The following is a 16377-nucleotide window of genomic DNA, read 5'->3' as shown; positions in this document are numbered from 1 at the left end:
CATTCTCATAATGACATGGTTTTTAAACCCTGAGGAGTTTAAATATCCCTGTATTACTTCCCAAGCTAAAACACAGACATGCAGGCTTCACCCTAGAGAGAGAGAAAGCATTTCTCCAGTTACCATGCAATTAGTCATGCTTTTATGATTTATACGCAGCTTGGAGTTTTCTTCTAATAAACATAGAGGAGGGAACCACACATTAGGACTCACTTATGACCACAATATACAAGCTTTAATCAACTTACTTGATGGATTTTCTGTAACTAAGTAACCTGCAACAGAGATTTTTGTTAAATGTAGCAAGCTGAGAGTTAGCCAATATTGTACATTTTGATAGATTTAGATTAAGTACTGAAGTAACTAAAGAACTAGATTTATTTCTCTTATGGATTCAAACACTATTATATGTCAGATATCTTGGGTGATTGTCTTTCTTAGTTTTTGTTGCAGGTATTGGCAGATACGGACATGGTAGTTACAGTTTCTATCATTCTTTTCAGATCCTTTTACAGTGGTCTGGGCTCATATGGTGCAGGGAAATCCATACTTCCAGCACACCATTTCATATACATTGACAGGCTTAATTTTACAGTATGTACTCAATATTGTCCTTCTAAGGGCCATTTCAGAGCATAAATACTGAATACTGACTGAATACAGACACCTATTTCTGAGTAGTCACACTAGATTACTTTTATAATCAATGAAGAGAAATAGGTGTGATTTCATCTCATTTGAAGCAGATACCTCAAATAAGTTGCAGATGAATCATGCTATTGGTGTGCCTCTACAGAAACCAAACAGCTATGTTTGGAAAAGATTTAAAAAATGAGTGCCTGTTTTCATGCTCAGTTTTACACATTCACTGCTCTTTCTGGTGCATGATGATTTTAAAAACTGTGCTACATATTAGATCTTTAATTTGGTCCCACAGCGGGTTTCATGAAGATATTACATGAGCATCTATACTCAGGGGACTTTCAGAAGGCCTTGGAACTTGGTCATTATTATCACCATCTCTGAACCCATTTCAAGAATGTCTCAGCATTATGGATTTAGAAGCCCAACTTTGGGCACTCAGACTGACAAAGCTTGTCTAAAAGACTAAGCCAAAAAGTTTGAAGTAATACAGTTTAAAAGATAATTTGCCCCTTCAAAAAACCTCTAAGTATAGCTTTTATGTGTCCGTCTCTCCAAAAATCATACATTCTCACATACAAATATTACAAAAACTATTCTATAATACAAATACAAATGTCTACTGTTGCCATAAATTTAGTAGAAAAGACAACAAGTTGCTTTAAGAATATTTTGGGTTATGAAGTTATTCTTAAATATTCAAATTTTAAATTAGATCATAAAATGAGATTATTACAACTGTTTAATCATTTATTATTGAGCATCAGAGAAGTTAATTTCAAAGCTACTAAAGATGCCTTTGTGGTTCATAGTTTGTTATGACAGTTCTCTTCAAACAAAGCAAACTGGCTATGAAAGCCTTGGGTCAGTCTCACTGGAGTGAAAAGAAGTGTAAGAATTCACAGAAGGCAGCTCAAACTCAAAGTTCTTACTAGGACAACTGAAGGAGAGCTTTAGAATGAAAGAAGAAGGCGGTAAGATGACAAAGCATGCAACTCTATTCAGAATGCTTAGACGCCTAGTTAGTGTTTATTATATTACTTATGTTGTTTGCATTAGATGGCAGATGAAACTACCTTCTAGTAATAATGGCAACATTATAGAACTAAAGTTTTCTGAAGAAAAAATATTCTTAATAGCTGTGCCAATGTATTGCACACAAATACATTTGTCTTTGAGCAGAAAGTAATCATTTTTTAGGACTTTTTTTCAGGAGAAAATTATAAGCAGTCTCTGCAAAGAAATTACATTTGGTTTTCCTTTGAATTCATTAATCTTCACCATAGAACAACAAGACAAAAGTCATGTCCCAACTGACATCCCAGTAATTTTTTTGAATACTGTTGGCTTTATTCCTCTTGAATTGATATCACTTAGGGGCTTAGTGCACCCAATTTGCAGTAAGCAAATGCAATTTGGTCATTAGGGTATAAAAATTACATCTATTCTGTACATAAGCAACCTGGGTATGCCATTTAGTGCTTCAGTGCTGAAGGTACATGGATCCAACAGCAAAGCATCATAGGAGACAAGCAGCAACATTAACACCACCTTACTCAACAATATTTCCTTTTTTTACTTTCACTCAAGGCAGGGAAGCACTGAAATAGCTCAGGAAATGAACAAAACAGCGTTACGTATGTTGATTTCTAGTTAATTTTTAATATTAATAACAGGTGATTTTTTAAAGGCATAATCATATATTCTCTTTCACAAGCAGTAAACATTTTTAAAGAAGGCACCTATAGATTGACACTTTAACCTACCTGTGGGCATTTAAGTGAAGAACTTGATTTTTAGAACTACTGAACTCTCACACTTCTGTTGGTAGCAAGTGCACAATGTAGTGGCTTGGCAGCTTGGAAAATAATATGGTTTAATTTAAATGCTTATATGGGAATTAATGTCTACCTTGAAGACTGTGGCAAAGACGCTGGCTTTGTTGTGTAAGAATTTTCAGAAGGGATGAATTTTGTATGCTCACTAAAGACTTACAGCTATGTATAGTTTCAGCATCCTCAAGCTTCAAAAACTAATGTTTTTTCCAAGTCTCTTGACTTGGAATATGTAATAATAATCTTACAGTGTTTCATCAATGGACAAATACTTGTCTACCTGTAATCTTGTTCTCCACATTTCCCAGTTTTTTCTATAAAACATAAGAATATATATATCACTACATCTTGATAAGCACAATTTAGAATCAAACCATGAAACTGCAAATTTCCCTATTTCATCTGCAGAATTCCAGATTCCCACTTGTCTGACTTTGAAACTAGGAAAGAAAAACATTCTCTAAGATAAAGAATGCTTTATTGCCTTAAATCTGATTTTCTTTTAAAACAGTGTATTGTTTCATGTGTGGGATTTTTTTGAAGTCTATCAAAAATCTGAATCCCACTCAGATTACTCATGATAGAGCTAGAAAGAAGCCATTTATTTGTGTTGGCAGTGGTAACTGAAGACTGTATTGTCACACAGACTCGGCTTTCTCCCTGGGTCAATCATCTGAAATCCACAGGGCATTAAAACTTTGTGCACATAAAAAACAACAGAAATGAGTATGTAGGCAAAAGGCTTAACTCATAAGCACCATTGACACTTCCTAGGACCAACAGAGGAACTAATTTTTAGCAAGTTAATTGAAAGCAATATGGAGCTTAACCCTTCTTAAATATTAAAGGCCTAAAGAAAGAGAACACATGGTCATTTCTTCCATTGTACCAGGATATGTACATTCATAAACTTTGTACTCCTGGGATACTAAGCTCAGGAAGCCTGTTTTTGACAGTTCATTACAAAAGGGAAACTTGTGAAGAAAAAGGCAAGGCAGGAGCCATGCCTACTCCCATTCAAAGAAAGACGAAACAGATGGTCTACAGAAAGTAATGTATGTGCAAAGTGTTACCTCAAATACAGACACCTACTGAATGCACAATATAGAGGAAAGGCGAGATCAGAAAATAATTTTAAATATGATACTTTTCCATAAAAATTTCTAATTGCCTGTTATTTGTAAGGGTTACAGTGTCTGTAATTCAGGAATATTTCTTCTGAATCTGTGAATTTGTTTGAAAATCTGTCTCGCATAGAACGAAACAAAAGCCTCAAAGCATCCACCACAAGGTGCAACTTCTCTTGGAAAGATTTTAAGAAACAAGGACCTACATGGCTTTATCCTTTCTGCAGGAACCACTGCAAGGTAGAGTACCAGAGCAGCTGTCTCCTAGGTAATGCACCTGGAACAGGGAAGTTACTTGTCTCTTGCCAAACCTGGTGTACCCTGAAAATTTAGTGACAGAATTTATTCACAGAAGATGAATGTCTGTTTTGAAAAGTGACTTTCCAAACCCTATGGACATGTTATAAAAAGTAAGTAATGAGAGCCCCCAGTGTAAGTATATTCAATGTGCCTTATGAACCAATGTTTAATCCAGTTCAGACTGATGGTCTACCTACGTTTTAAATAAGGGTTGGTTTTTTTCTGTTATTGTCTGACTCATACCACCTCCACCGTCATGGAGATCAATGTATGTCCCAACCATTCAAACCTAGCATTTGGCTTCATAAAGCAGGTCTCATTTTCCACTGAACTTAGTAGGACTTAATGCCTTGCATCGTCTCTGAAACTACATCACATTAATTAATTGCCTAACAAAGACTTGCTGAGAGATGGTGTATACATACTAGCTAGTATTAGTAGTTGTCAGACACTGAAGCTTTGCAAGTAGTTTTTTTACTGACGACGGTCATGTTAAGAAAAAATACTACTAGGAACTGGGATTTGCCATGCATTTCCCGAGTTGAAAAAAATGTTGACTCCAAAAAAATTTCAAAATTGGCAAAGTTGGATGCTTGGCACTTTTAATTTTGATGTTTTTTCTACTTAAATTTACTTGTAATTCAAAATAATTAATATTTAAAAAGTTACAAAAATGTGTGAAATAAATTTTTTGATTAACCTTTACTGAACAATTGCTGAGTTTTGCTTCAATACTTCTCAAGCTGTTGAATTTTTGATCTGCTAAGACTGATAAAAAATATTTCTAGTCATATTCTTACAGAACAGAAAAACCTTTTTGCACTTCCTTTTATTTCTCATGTGATACCAGCTGCCCAAATTTTCTGAGAATATGACCCAAGATCATAGGCCACAATCCACTAAGTATGAGAGAATGTCTGAAGAGACAATGTATGAGAGACAGTCAAGAAGGATTTCATGGAGAAGGTTAGAGTATCTTGATTCTGTGGATGAACTGTGTCAGATGCAAGTCCATGCCTTTACTGATTTATAGTAGCTAACATAATAAAAAGTATACTGACTGAGAAATGACAAAGCATCTGGTTTCCAAAGCATTTCCTTCAAATGCGTACTGAATGGGATTATTAGCAGATACAGAAAAAAGTCTATACTGCTGTTTTATCACCTAAGATTTTCACGCAAACTCCCCGTCACCCTTTCAGGGTAGAAAGTATAATTAGTTGGACCAGATTTCAGCTGATTTACTGCTGTCCAAGAAATACAAATAAGTCATCCTGGAAAAGGAGTCTGCCCATGTTTGTTTTCCTCATATAATTACAAGATGACATGAACTGAAACCAGCATTCTGCAACACAGCAAGCTTTGCAAACACAGCTGAGATGATAGCTGACTAAACGTAGCCAACATATAGCAGTAGGTTATACAGATGCAGCGATGCACAGTCCCATTCCAAAAGCAGGATAAATTTGTAAAGGTTATACTGCAGTCATCAACATGTAATACAATAATGTAACATGCTAACATGTCACGGCTTAAACCACAAATCATGAGAATGATAAGGACAACACAAGAACTAGGACTGATTGACTTCTACATAGCTATTCCCCAAAGGCAACAGGTACAAAAGTTCTTTTGCAGTGCAACTGTGGAAGTCTGAAAACAGGCAGCGAATATATTTTAGACATCAGGTTTTGCACTAAGCTGCCTTGCTGCATGCTGCTTCTTGGTGCAAGAAGCTTCTAGTAGCTTCTTGATATCACTCATTACCAGGAAGGATGTATTTATATGAGAGACAGCATTAGAGACACCTAAAATGTCTCTTTTGGTCACTGGCATTATCAGAAAAGACTCTTACACATACTGAAACATTCTTTAAAGCTTAAAAAAAAGCCATAATAAACTAAAAAGTTTTGAGCAGATAAAGGATATCCTTCCCCTCATTACTGTATGTATGTTATCTAGTAGAGTCCCATAGTACATTTACTGACTTCCAGTTGAAATGATGGTATGAATCCTGTCCCAGGGAACTCTCAGTTGGTGCCTGCACTTCAACAGCTTCTTGTAATGTCCAACAAAGAACCTGGGCAAGGAGCCTGCTGTAGCTTTAGTACCACTACTGTTTGAAAAATAATAGTCCATAATTTAACAGCTGCATCATGTACCTTACAAGAATGGCAGAAGAGAGTTTGCTTTTGGCCATTGAAGGAGCGGAGAAAGAGGAAAGAGAAAAATACAGATGGAAGGACATGACAAATTGATAACAGAAATGTGAGACTGACTCATTAAAATAAGGGTGATGTAACTAAAACTGCTGAAGCACTGTTCAGTAAAGGCCTTGCTGTGCATAAATCACACAATGAAGTGCACATAGGTATGAAATATTGTAGTTTGCAATCACCCTATAGAGTTTTGAGACTGTACAAATCTAAACTACATACAATTTAGACAGAAAAGTGGCAGAACAGTACTCCGCAAGCTGAAAAAGGATTTGACTCGTGGATATGTTGCTGAGATTGTAGTAGCATAGTACAAAACAGCTGCAGTGTGTGTACCAAAGGCAGCTGAGAAAAAAAGAGAACGTCTCCTAACTACATACATTCTAACTGCCAAAGCAAAGAAACAGCATGTTTCTTATGTTACATTCGCACTACATTTGCTTCAAGGATAGGTTGTATAGAGCAGTGCCGTATTGTCACGTGTTATAATTTCCATGTAAAAATTGCCCTGATTTATTTCAAAATACTTGTGGAACTGTTATACCTTAATATTAGAGACTAAAAATAAACATGATTTCAAAATGACAAATACCACTGTTTGCCATTAGTATAGCTGCAAAGACGGACATTTCGTTTTGATTGACTATATCGTTCAATATAGCACACAGAGAACAGCACGGAAAACACACCACGTTGCTTCAATAATATAAAAACTTACTGGATGACAAATATCTCCTTGCGTCTAAAGAAAAATGAAGAGTATCTGGAAGTAAAATCCATTAACACTTTAGTATGTAAACAAAATTAGTACCATTCTTATTCAGCTAACAGTTTGGAAACAAGGCCATTTTGAAGATCCATCAAGACCATTCATATGAGTCACAGTTATCACAGTGCATTGGCAATGGTTCTCTCTTTACAGAATGTTTTCTGCTGTTATTAGCAGGTACTATACAACGCTATCTGAATGACATATACCCCACACAGAACATACCACACGCATTATGTCGATGATTTCCAGATGATTTATAGTATGTTTTCTCATCTGTTACAAGCAGCCATTCTTGTGTGCACTATTTTAAACAGGTTTGTACATGCAATCAGCTTACTCTGTACCACACACATAGACATCTACACACAAACAAAACAGGTCAACAGCTACAACCTTTCATCTTCCAGCTACTCCTAGTCTGCAACAGTAGGATGCCTGACTGCTAGGGCAAGACTACTTTTAGGCTTCTCATCTTTAAGGAGACTGCATACCACAGTGTTTCATCTGTGAAACAGCAGGGAAAATACAGGCAGGTAAAGAATGTTCACCAAACATTTCTAACTCAGTTGGATGTCATGTATTATTTAGAATCATCATTACATTTATTCAGTGAATAATATTCGTATTTCTGGGAGTCTGAAAGAGCAGATTTCCTTTGATAAATATGGCTGACAAGATTCTTTGTTGGACAGAAAATATGAATAGCCTGGAATTGCTGCATATACCTTAAAGGAACAGATGTCAAGATAGCCAATGTGCTGAGCTCCACAGAAACCCAGATGTTATGCAAATCCCTTTGTGAAAAAAACACTTTCTAAATGTCAATTAAACAATGACAGATTTGTTCTTGAATTAGCTAGCCAGGACTTCTGGGAGTTTGACTTTTTCAAAATGCTTATGTAGTTTTGTAGTCTACACAAAACAGGGCCATCAAAAAACCCCAGAAATTCTGCATGTTTAAAAATATGTAGCCCTTTTTTTTTTTCTAACACAATTAAACAGTGATTTGCACTTAGATCTTTATCTTGCTGTAAAAAGAGCTGAAGATTAAGTGATTTTCTAAAAGCTGGTGAGAAGTGTCTTGAGGATGGAGGTCATTCTTTGAAAGAGGATCTCAGTGACCTGTGTAAATAAGAACACCACAAACACTTCCAAACAAGCAAAGGTCAGAAAGGGGTCATGGCTACAGCCCCTTTGGACTACTGTTTTGCCTAAGGAGTATGCTTACCGTGTAAATCTCTCATCCTTCAGTTCCAGGTCTGCCACTGTGATCAACTGATCCAGTTTGAACTTAGTGTCAATAATTTCAGCATCTCGTGGGGAGTATGTGCCTCCCTCTTTTTGCTTTTGCCGAATTCTAAACAGAAAATAATGGTGAAAAATAAACAGGCAAAAGATTTAAGAACACGTATGCCAATACTTTGATTAGACAGGCTGAAACTGAAAAATGGTTGCCAGGAATCCTTCCTTGGCCTTTATTCTGCTCTTCCTTCCAACAGTGTAATTTAGTCAAGTCCAACAGTTACATTGCCTAAAATTCATACGGAAGGTGTCTAGCCTATATATTCTTAGTTTTCCTACACAAATTCTTTGGGAGTGCCTTAATGATGCAGATGAGGAAGAACAGAACTTCTGATAAATGAGCAGACATCATGTATGCAGTATCCAGTCTACTTCTTTACATGGACGTTTTGTTCACAATTTGAATTAGAAGTCAATTTCTCTTTCACATGTGAGATGTCAATGTATTTCACTAATAAATGTATTAGTAAGACAGAAACCAGAAGTTAGAGTATTTAATTCATATTGAGCTGTCAAAAGGGTTAGCCATCATGCTAACTGCAGCCAGCTGACACTGATCTGTATCTTCAAGTCAATAGAGAAGTGGCTGTAAAAGGTAAGATAGGCTACTGCTCTGATTTACCCTCTGCAGAAGTTGTTTTTTCTCTTTCATCTATGGAGGTTATCCTCACTAGACTAAAGCTTTTGTGAGTCCCTCCTTAAGTTTCTACATAGAAGAAAAGAAAAACAAAAAAGAAAATGCAATTAATTTTGAAATGACAGATTGGTTCCATTTATAGGACTGTTTCAACTCGTCTGTAAAACATTTCTGAGTTCTTGCAAACATGGTATGGCATGGATACATAAATCTCACCTGGCAAAAGTATACGCTGCAGCCACCAAAATAACAACTGAAAGTATACACAAAGTAACAGCAAGGATAACTTCTACAGATCTTCCTGACTGTCCTTCACCTGTAACAGAAAGTGGAAATCTAATACTTCATAGATTTATTACAATTTTGATTTCTGACAGGGCAAAATCAGGGAACAATGAGATACAGACAATTTTCCCTCTGTACAACTGCATCCGTTTTGTGTCAGTTGAAGAGCTACTCAGGAAAGAAAAATGTAACAAAACCAGAAACCATTTATGTAAAGGTTCCTAGGTATTGCTGATCTATGTAATACATAATGCTAATATGTGCAGTCGGACCCTGGCACTTTTCAGTTTTACTGCTAAACAGGTTAAGGTAGGTCTACACTGTAGTAACAACAGTCCTAACACCAGCCTGAGCTGAGCTCCTGCTTCAGTCTGTGTATCCAAGAACAGGCACACTGCTCTAGCAGCCAGGAGTAATTAAGCTCCAGAAGCGGAGAAGGAACAGCCGCAACTCTAAAGCTATGAGGCTTGCAGCTACCACTCACAGGCACAAAACAAAAGATGGCTTCTTGGAGATACTCTCCTCAGGGTGCTGAAGGAACCCACCCAGTGATCGGATCTGAACTTTCTGGATCAATCTACCTCACTGACCATTAACTCATGCTCTGTATTTATGTGGGAATTGGTGATATTGTTAGGAATAACCACCAGCAGGTCAAAAGTGATCTTAAAGGTGTCTATGACAAAAAGCTAAAGGCGCTGGTATTCTAATCAGTCAACACAGGTGAGAATGAAGGCTCATTCAGAGACTGATAAACCATGTAAATCAGTAGTTTCTAGACCTCTTTATGAACCTCTTTGGTACTAAATTTCTGAAGCTTATTTAGTTTCCCATCCTTCCTGGTAATCCTGTCCATATCTCAAAAGTCTCAGCCTCTTTTTTTCTTAGGCACACAGTGAAAATACAAAAACGAAGGGATTACTACTGCCGGTATTTTCCACCTATGCTGACATTCACCTCCACTTGCTTCCACTGTAGAAAACCTAGCTCCTGTCCATCCTCCAGGAAGGACAGAAAAATGTACTGCTTCCTGCTGTATGAAACAGATTTCCCGCTCAAGGGACAACATCCTCCCAAGGACACACTGGAAAACACTAAAGTCCTACCTTTGTTTCTCTCAAAAGGCTCTGATTTTTGGATTAGAGAGTATATTGCGGACGATCTGGACTGCATGTACATTGGAGAAAATGACTAAAATTCAAAATAATCCTGATTTAGCTGAAGAAATAATCTTAAAACAGTAGGATGCAGTTTTGTTAGATCAAGTGCATGGTTCTACACATACGCAGGAGTAATCAGCTACAATGATACAGCATAGTAAACAGTAGGTTAGGTAGAAATTTATCGGAAGAAAGTCTGAGATTATTGTAGACCAAAACCAACATGAATAAGTAATATCATACCTGTATGAAATGATAGACAACAGAATTAAGTATAGTTTACAAAATACCTGGAATAATTCTTCCACCCCATTAGCAAAGTTTCAGATGCGAAACTAGACACTATAAGGTAAGAACAATTTAGGCCAGGGAAAGACAACAGAAAAGCAAGAACATAAACAACGTTGCAAGGAGAAAAGGAATGAAAAAGTCCCTGCCACTCACTGATCTCTGTGATGAGGCACAAATGTTAGTAATATGGAAGAACAGAAGAATCTACAGAGGAGCCTCTACAACAGTTCTATTTATTTTGCACTAAACAGTGAAGTCAATGTTAAACCCTACAGTTAACATCAGTCCAAACATTATCGATCTTATTAAACAAAACAGTGCTGGCAAAATACCCACCAAGAACAAAAAATTACATTTCCTTCTACTTTGCAACAGGGGAGGACTACACACATCTGTAGAGATGATCATGGGCCAGGGAAAGGAGAGAAAACAGAAGACATCATGTTGTATAATTCTGAGGTGCTGCAACTCAATACATCATGATAACAAACTGCAATAATAGAATATCATAAGGTAGGTTTTTATGCAAAAGGCAGTGTCAGGAAACCCCATTTTAATTATTTCCTGTCCCATCAGCTTTGTATTTCATATGGAAAAAGTCTACACTTATACAGGACTACCAGCTGCCCCACAGTGATTTTGAACTAGCTACCAGAGTTCATAAAAAGGTTATAGGCTGTCTTGTATTAGAATTTTAAATAGTAATTGTCACCCCATCTTAATTATCTCATGGAAAAATCCTGACCTTTCATCGTAGTATAGATGTTACTTTTGCAATGTCAGTCATGGGTTATGAAGGAGAAACTCCACTTCTCCAGCTCAAGAGGAGAGCTGTGGTACTCCAAGTATGGTTGAGTGGGAGCACCATATTACAACATATCCTTTACCATAATCAAAAAATCATTATTGCAGCTGTGTATTCCAGTAATTTCTGCTTCAGTGTTCCTCCATGGCAAAGTTCCTATTGTTTAACAAGAGCATCTGCACCTGCCACAAAGAAGTCTTTCATAGGTTTTCCATATTTTTTTCTGCTTCAAACATATTTAACACGCAGTATTGAATTGCACAGATACAAGGTTAGCTTTCTGATTTTCCAGATCAAAGACCTACCTATTCTGTAAGTAGACTCAGAAACCAAAATAATGTAGGGTTTTTTGAACTGCCATGAATGCCCCTGCCAAAATTCAAATCAGTGTTTTATCTACTAAAAGGAAAGTGTAATGCTGGAAAAACATGAATTTCATGTTATTAATTCATGATTATTAAAAAAAAGGTAATTGATTTAAAATTAAATTGCAATTCTGATTTTAGGCAGCATAAATTTCTTCTGAAAAGATGCTGTTGTTACAAGTGGAATAGAAGTAATTTGTCATAGAGATACCTAAGAGCTACTTATCCTTCTGGTATGTTTTCTGGGTTGTGCTTCCAGAGCAAGCCTGAAGTTCATATAACCAAAGCATCATCTGTTACGAAACACTTGGACAGGGTTCTTCAGGTTATGTGTCTCACGACAAGATGTGTCTAAAAAAATCTAACTTCCTTTATTCTTTTAAGATGACATTGGTAATAGCGTTGCCAGTACTGTGTCTTCAAGGCTACTCAACTGCAGTACCTGCATCACTTGTGATATATGAATTTGGTGTTGATTCCACAACACTTGCAAGAAAGCACAGAAGAAACTTTTAATTATCTGTTCCAGTTAAGTTTTATTTTTTGTTGGATAGGCTCTGAAATTTAGAAGTTAAGGCTAGACAGGAGTTTGCTGTAGTGCCTATCTTAAAAGCAGTGCTTGATGTTAAATGTTAGCACAGAAGGCACTGGATGGGTATGAGGAGCCATGGATAACTGAAGAATTTATCAGGTCTATTATTTTTCCTATTGCTTTTTATTCAGCATACAAACAGAACTTGCTTCTTTATGATCTACATCAAAGGAGAACGTGTCAAGGGTTTTCAGTAGCAATACAGAAGCAAATGAATTACACTATCTGCCTGCCACTGAAGCATGATTTCTTCAAGCATTGCAGACTTTTCTGTTAGAAAGGAGAAAGTTGCCCAGAGGACTGGATACAGTTGGATAATTTCCAGTAGACTTGTTTTCCCTGACTGAACACACTGTCTTTCTCTTACTTGGCAAACTATTTGCTTCATTGGCTTAGAACTTTCAAATTCAGAACATATAAAGACAACTTTTGTTTTGCAATTTCCAAAACATTCAGGGCTACAGATACAGTGCCAGATCCTTTCAGAATATTCAGGTAGTGAATTAGCATTTCAGGATCTTCAGTATCAGATCATGTAACAAATTTCTAACATGGATTAGATGAATAAGGGAGCTCATATCACAGAAGATGAATGCCAAATGAAAAATATGTGCCCACTAGAATTCTTCTGGGTACTCAACCAGTTGTCTTCGGATCCCTTTTCAGAAAGTCAGGGCTAATGCTTAGCTAAGAAAGTTTTGGCTTACCAATATATTAAAAGAACTTACAGATCTTATTGCGATCTGCTACAAGAGTCTTCACTCCCAGTTTTGGGGGTAGTTCAACACTGCCATGGAGGAATTTATGCTGGATTTGAGACCCCATAACAGCTGGACTATTGGTGAGTGACAACAGAACCTGATGAATTCTATTAGACAATATTAGTTTATTAATATGAAGCTTTGCCTGTGTCTAAAGGATGAAGGGCTAAAGGGTCATGCCCTCAGATGAGCTGCCACTAGAAGGAATGATCTGCAGCCAAGAGATTTCCTACACTAGGCTCATTGAAATAGAATCACAGAATCATAGAATTGTTTAGGTTGGAAAAGATCTCTAAGATCATCAAGTCCAACCATTAACCCAGGACTTCCAAGTCCATCACTAAACCATGTCCTTAAGTGCCACATCTACATGTCTTTTAAATACCTCAACCACTTCTCTGAGCAGCCTGTTCCAATGCTTGAGCACCCTTTCAGTGAAGAAATTTTTCCTAATATCCAATCTAAAACTCCTCTGGTACAACTTGAGGCCATTTCCTCTTGTCCTGTCCCTTGTTACTTGGGAGCAGAGTTGTGTTGGGATCAACACCCATCTCCCTACAATCTCCTTTCATGTGGTTGTAGAGAGTGATTAAGTCTCTGCTGAGCCTTCTTTTCCCCAGACTAAACAACTCCAGTTCCCTCAGCCGCTCCTCAGAAGACTTGTGCTCCGGACCCCTCACCAGCTTCATTTCCCTTCTCTGGACACACTCCAGCACCTCAATGCCTTTCTTGTAGTGAGGGGCCCAAACTGAATACACTATCTGATGTGTGGCCTCACCAGTGCTGAGTACAGGGTGACGATTATTTCCCAAGTCCTGCTGGCCACACTGTTTTGGATACAAGCCAGGATGCTGTTGGCCTTCTTGGCCACCTGGGCACACTGCTGGCTCATGTTCAGCCGGCTGTCAGCCAGCACCCCCAGGTCCTTTCCCCAGGCAGCTTTCCAGCTGCTCTTCCCCAGGCCTGTAGCGCTGTGTGGGGTTGTTGTGACCCAAGTGCAGGACTCAGCACTTCTCCTTGTTGAACCTCGTGCTTGGCTCATTGGCCCAGCCTGTCCAGATCCCTCTGCAGAGCCTGCCTGCCCTCAAGCAGATCAGCACTTCTGCCCGACTTGGTGTTGTCTGCAAACTTTGTGAGGCTGCACTTCATCCCTTTGTCGAGATCATTGATACAGATGTTAAACAGAACTGGCCCCAGTACTGAGCCCTGGGGAACACCACTTGTGACCAGCCACCAGCTGGATGTAACTCCATTCACCACTACTCTTTGGGTTTGGCCATCTGGACAGTTTTTTACTGTGGAGAGTATGCATTAACAGCTCTACATCCAACACAGAGGGAAACTGCACAAACAGTATAGTTTTTGGCAGTTCTCCAAGCAAGATGAGCTATCCTGTTAAAATGGTATTTTTATTGGTATAACTGAATCTCTGCTAACAAACATTGTCAGTACTGCTTCTTCATGGAACAGTCCAGGCTGAGGTAAGACCACTTGGCAACCTCAAAAGGACACACAAAAGAGTGGATATGTTTCCTCAGCCATTCTGGTTAAGATAGTCCAACAAAAATAGAGAATATTTACTGCAGGGAAACCACTGCACTAAAAAGAAGTATGGAATTGTCTAGATTCTTTGGAGGTAGAGAAATACCTTAGTAAATGACACTGTCCTTACCTAATGTTTTGACAGGGTCAGAATAGTCAGAATCTGTAAACTGTCCTTTAATGTTAGTTGCTCTGAACTTAAATCTGTGAAATAAAACAAAAAAACCTAATGAAATAAAAGTTTATGTGCATTTTCTTAAATATTATTTCATATAGAAATGAAAAACTGTTTTTCAGGTTTAGTAAAATAAAAGCTGGAATCATTATTCACCTGCTAAGTTGATGTTATGACAGACATCAAGGACTCAGTGTCAATATATTAAATGTATAATCAGACTGTATTAATTACTTATATTGAATTTGGTCTTATTTAATTTAAGAACTCAGTAATCATCTTTTGTTACCTGGAACACTTTAAAAGATTTGTCACACATATTTATGCTCAGCCAAAAAATGTAAAATTAGAGACACACGAAGATCATTTCAGTCTCCACTTTTTGATAATTGAACTACGTTTCATATGTTTGTGTAAATCTGTATTTCACTTAAATCTTTCTCTTGGACAAACATAGAGACAAATGTACTTACAGGTACTGCTTTCTTGGTTTCAGTGGGCCATTACATATTTTGTCTTGACTGCCTGGTATTGTACATGTAGTATCAGCACCTATGACATATATCTCTTCTTTGCCACTCAGATCTTCTTTTCCTTCTATACAAGGTGGGTTTGGGAAGCCTTCATTTGTAAAATATGGCCTTGGTCTGTTGAAGTAGGCATCATACCACTTAGTAACATTCCCATCATGCTGAGCTATTATCAAGAAAAAAAACATTCCCATCATGCTGAGCTATTATCAAGAAAAGAAACAATCAGATACAATTTACATTCTGACCAGACTGTAATTAAAGAAGTTAAATAGGAAATTAATATTTTTAAGAGCTTAGCACACTATCACTGCTGTTTACAAAACTAAGTCTATAACTGTATTTGCATTTGAACCCGAATTTCCTTGTTATCCACACTATCTATATTTCGTTAACTCAGAGTCACTTGAATTTTAAACTGAGCACGGCTAGCAAAGACAGTAATATGAGTTTACTCTAAAGACTGTTTCATAAATGAAATGACTAGATTTTCATAAGTGGATAGTACCCAGCAACTCAGAAGAAAAATCTTCAAAATGTTGCTTAACATGGTATTTGTATGTCTATCCATTCAAGAGAATCTTCACAGCAATAACTATGAAGTAAATGTATGTAGGATTAGTGCTAAAATGAAAAATTCAGAAAAAGGCAAGAGACATAATGTGAATTTCCCTAGTGTGAATGCTTCTATACTTTGAAAGCAAGCAAAACAAGGGAATTAAATAACTGGAATTTGTCCTTTTTAGGTAAAGTAAGCTTGACCATATGATGTCCTGTCATGAAATTCCCACTCACATTGGTGGGCAATTACTCAAAAGAGCATCATGGCAGTTCATATGAGTAAATGTTCATCAGTCCATACAAGGGAATACCCATTCTAACTCACAGTCTACAGAAGGGATTTACATAAATCCCTCTGCCCCCATTCTGAAATGGAAATATCAACTGCACATGACTGCATTCTTTTGCAGGCAACACTAATAGCAACAGAAGAATAACCTTGCAAAAAAAAGTTTCAGATTGATCTACCTTTCACAAAT

The 16377-nt window shown here is 37.3% G+C and overlaps 1 protein-coding gene across 1 annotated transcript in view; it reads right to left on the bottom strand.

Annotated features, from left to right (window-relative positions):
* Positions 1-16377, bottom strand: part of PTPRQ (protein tyrosine phosphatase receptor type Q) — a 141780-nt gene that overhangs the window by 18835 nt on the left and 106568 nt on the right. The window contains exons 49-53 of the mRNA XM_040596994.1: positions 15281-15503; positions 14763-14836; positions 9048-9147; positions 8121-8249; positions 6839-6883 (exon numbers count right to left, since the gene is read on the bottom strand). Coding sequence (XP_040452928.1) covers positions 6839-6883; positions 8121-8249; positions 9048-9147; positions 14763-14836; positions 15281-15503 — 571 coding nt within the window. The remainder of the gene's footprint in view (positions 1-6838; positions 6884-8120; positions 8250-9047; positions 9148-14762; positions 14837-15280; positions 15504-16377) is intronic.

This window comes from Falco naumanni, chromosome 5 (assembly GCF_017639655.2).
Source record: "Falco naumanni isolate bFalNau1 chromosome 5, bFalNau1.pat, whole genome shotgun sequence".
Lineage (NCBI taxonomy): Eukaryota > Metazoa > Chordata > Aves > Falconiformes > Falconidae > Falco > Falco naumanni.
Note: the sequence above shows the minus strand (reverse complement) of the source record. Positions and strands in the feature narration are given on the sequence as shown.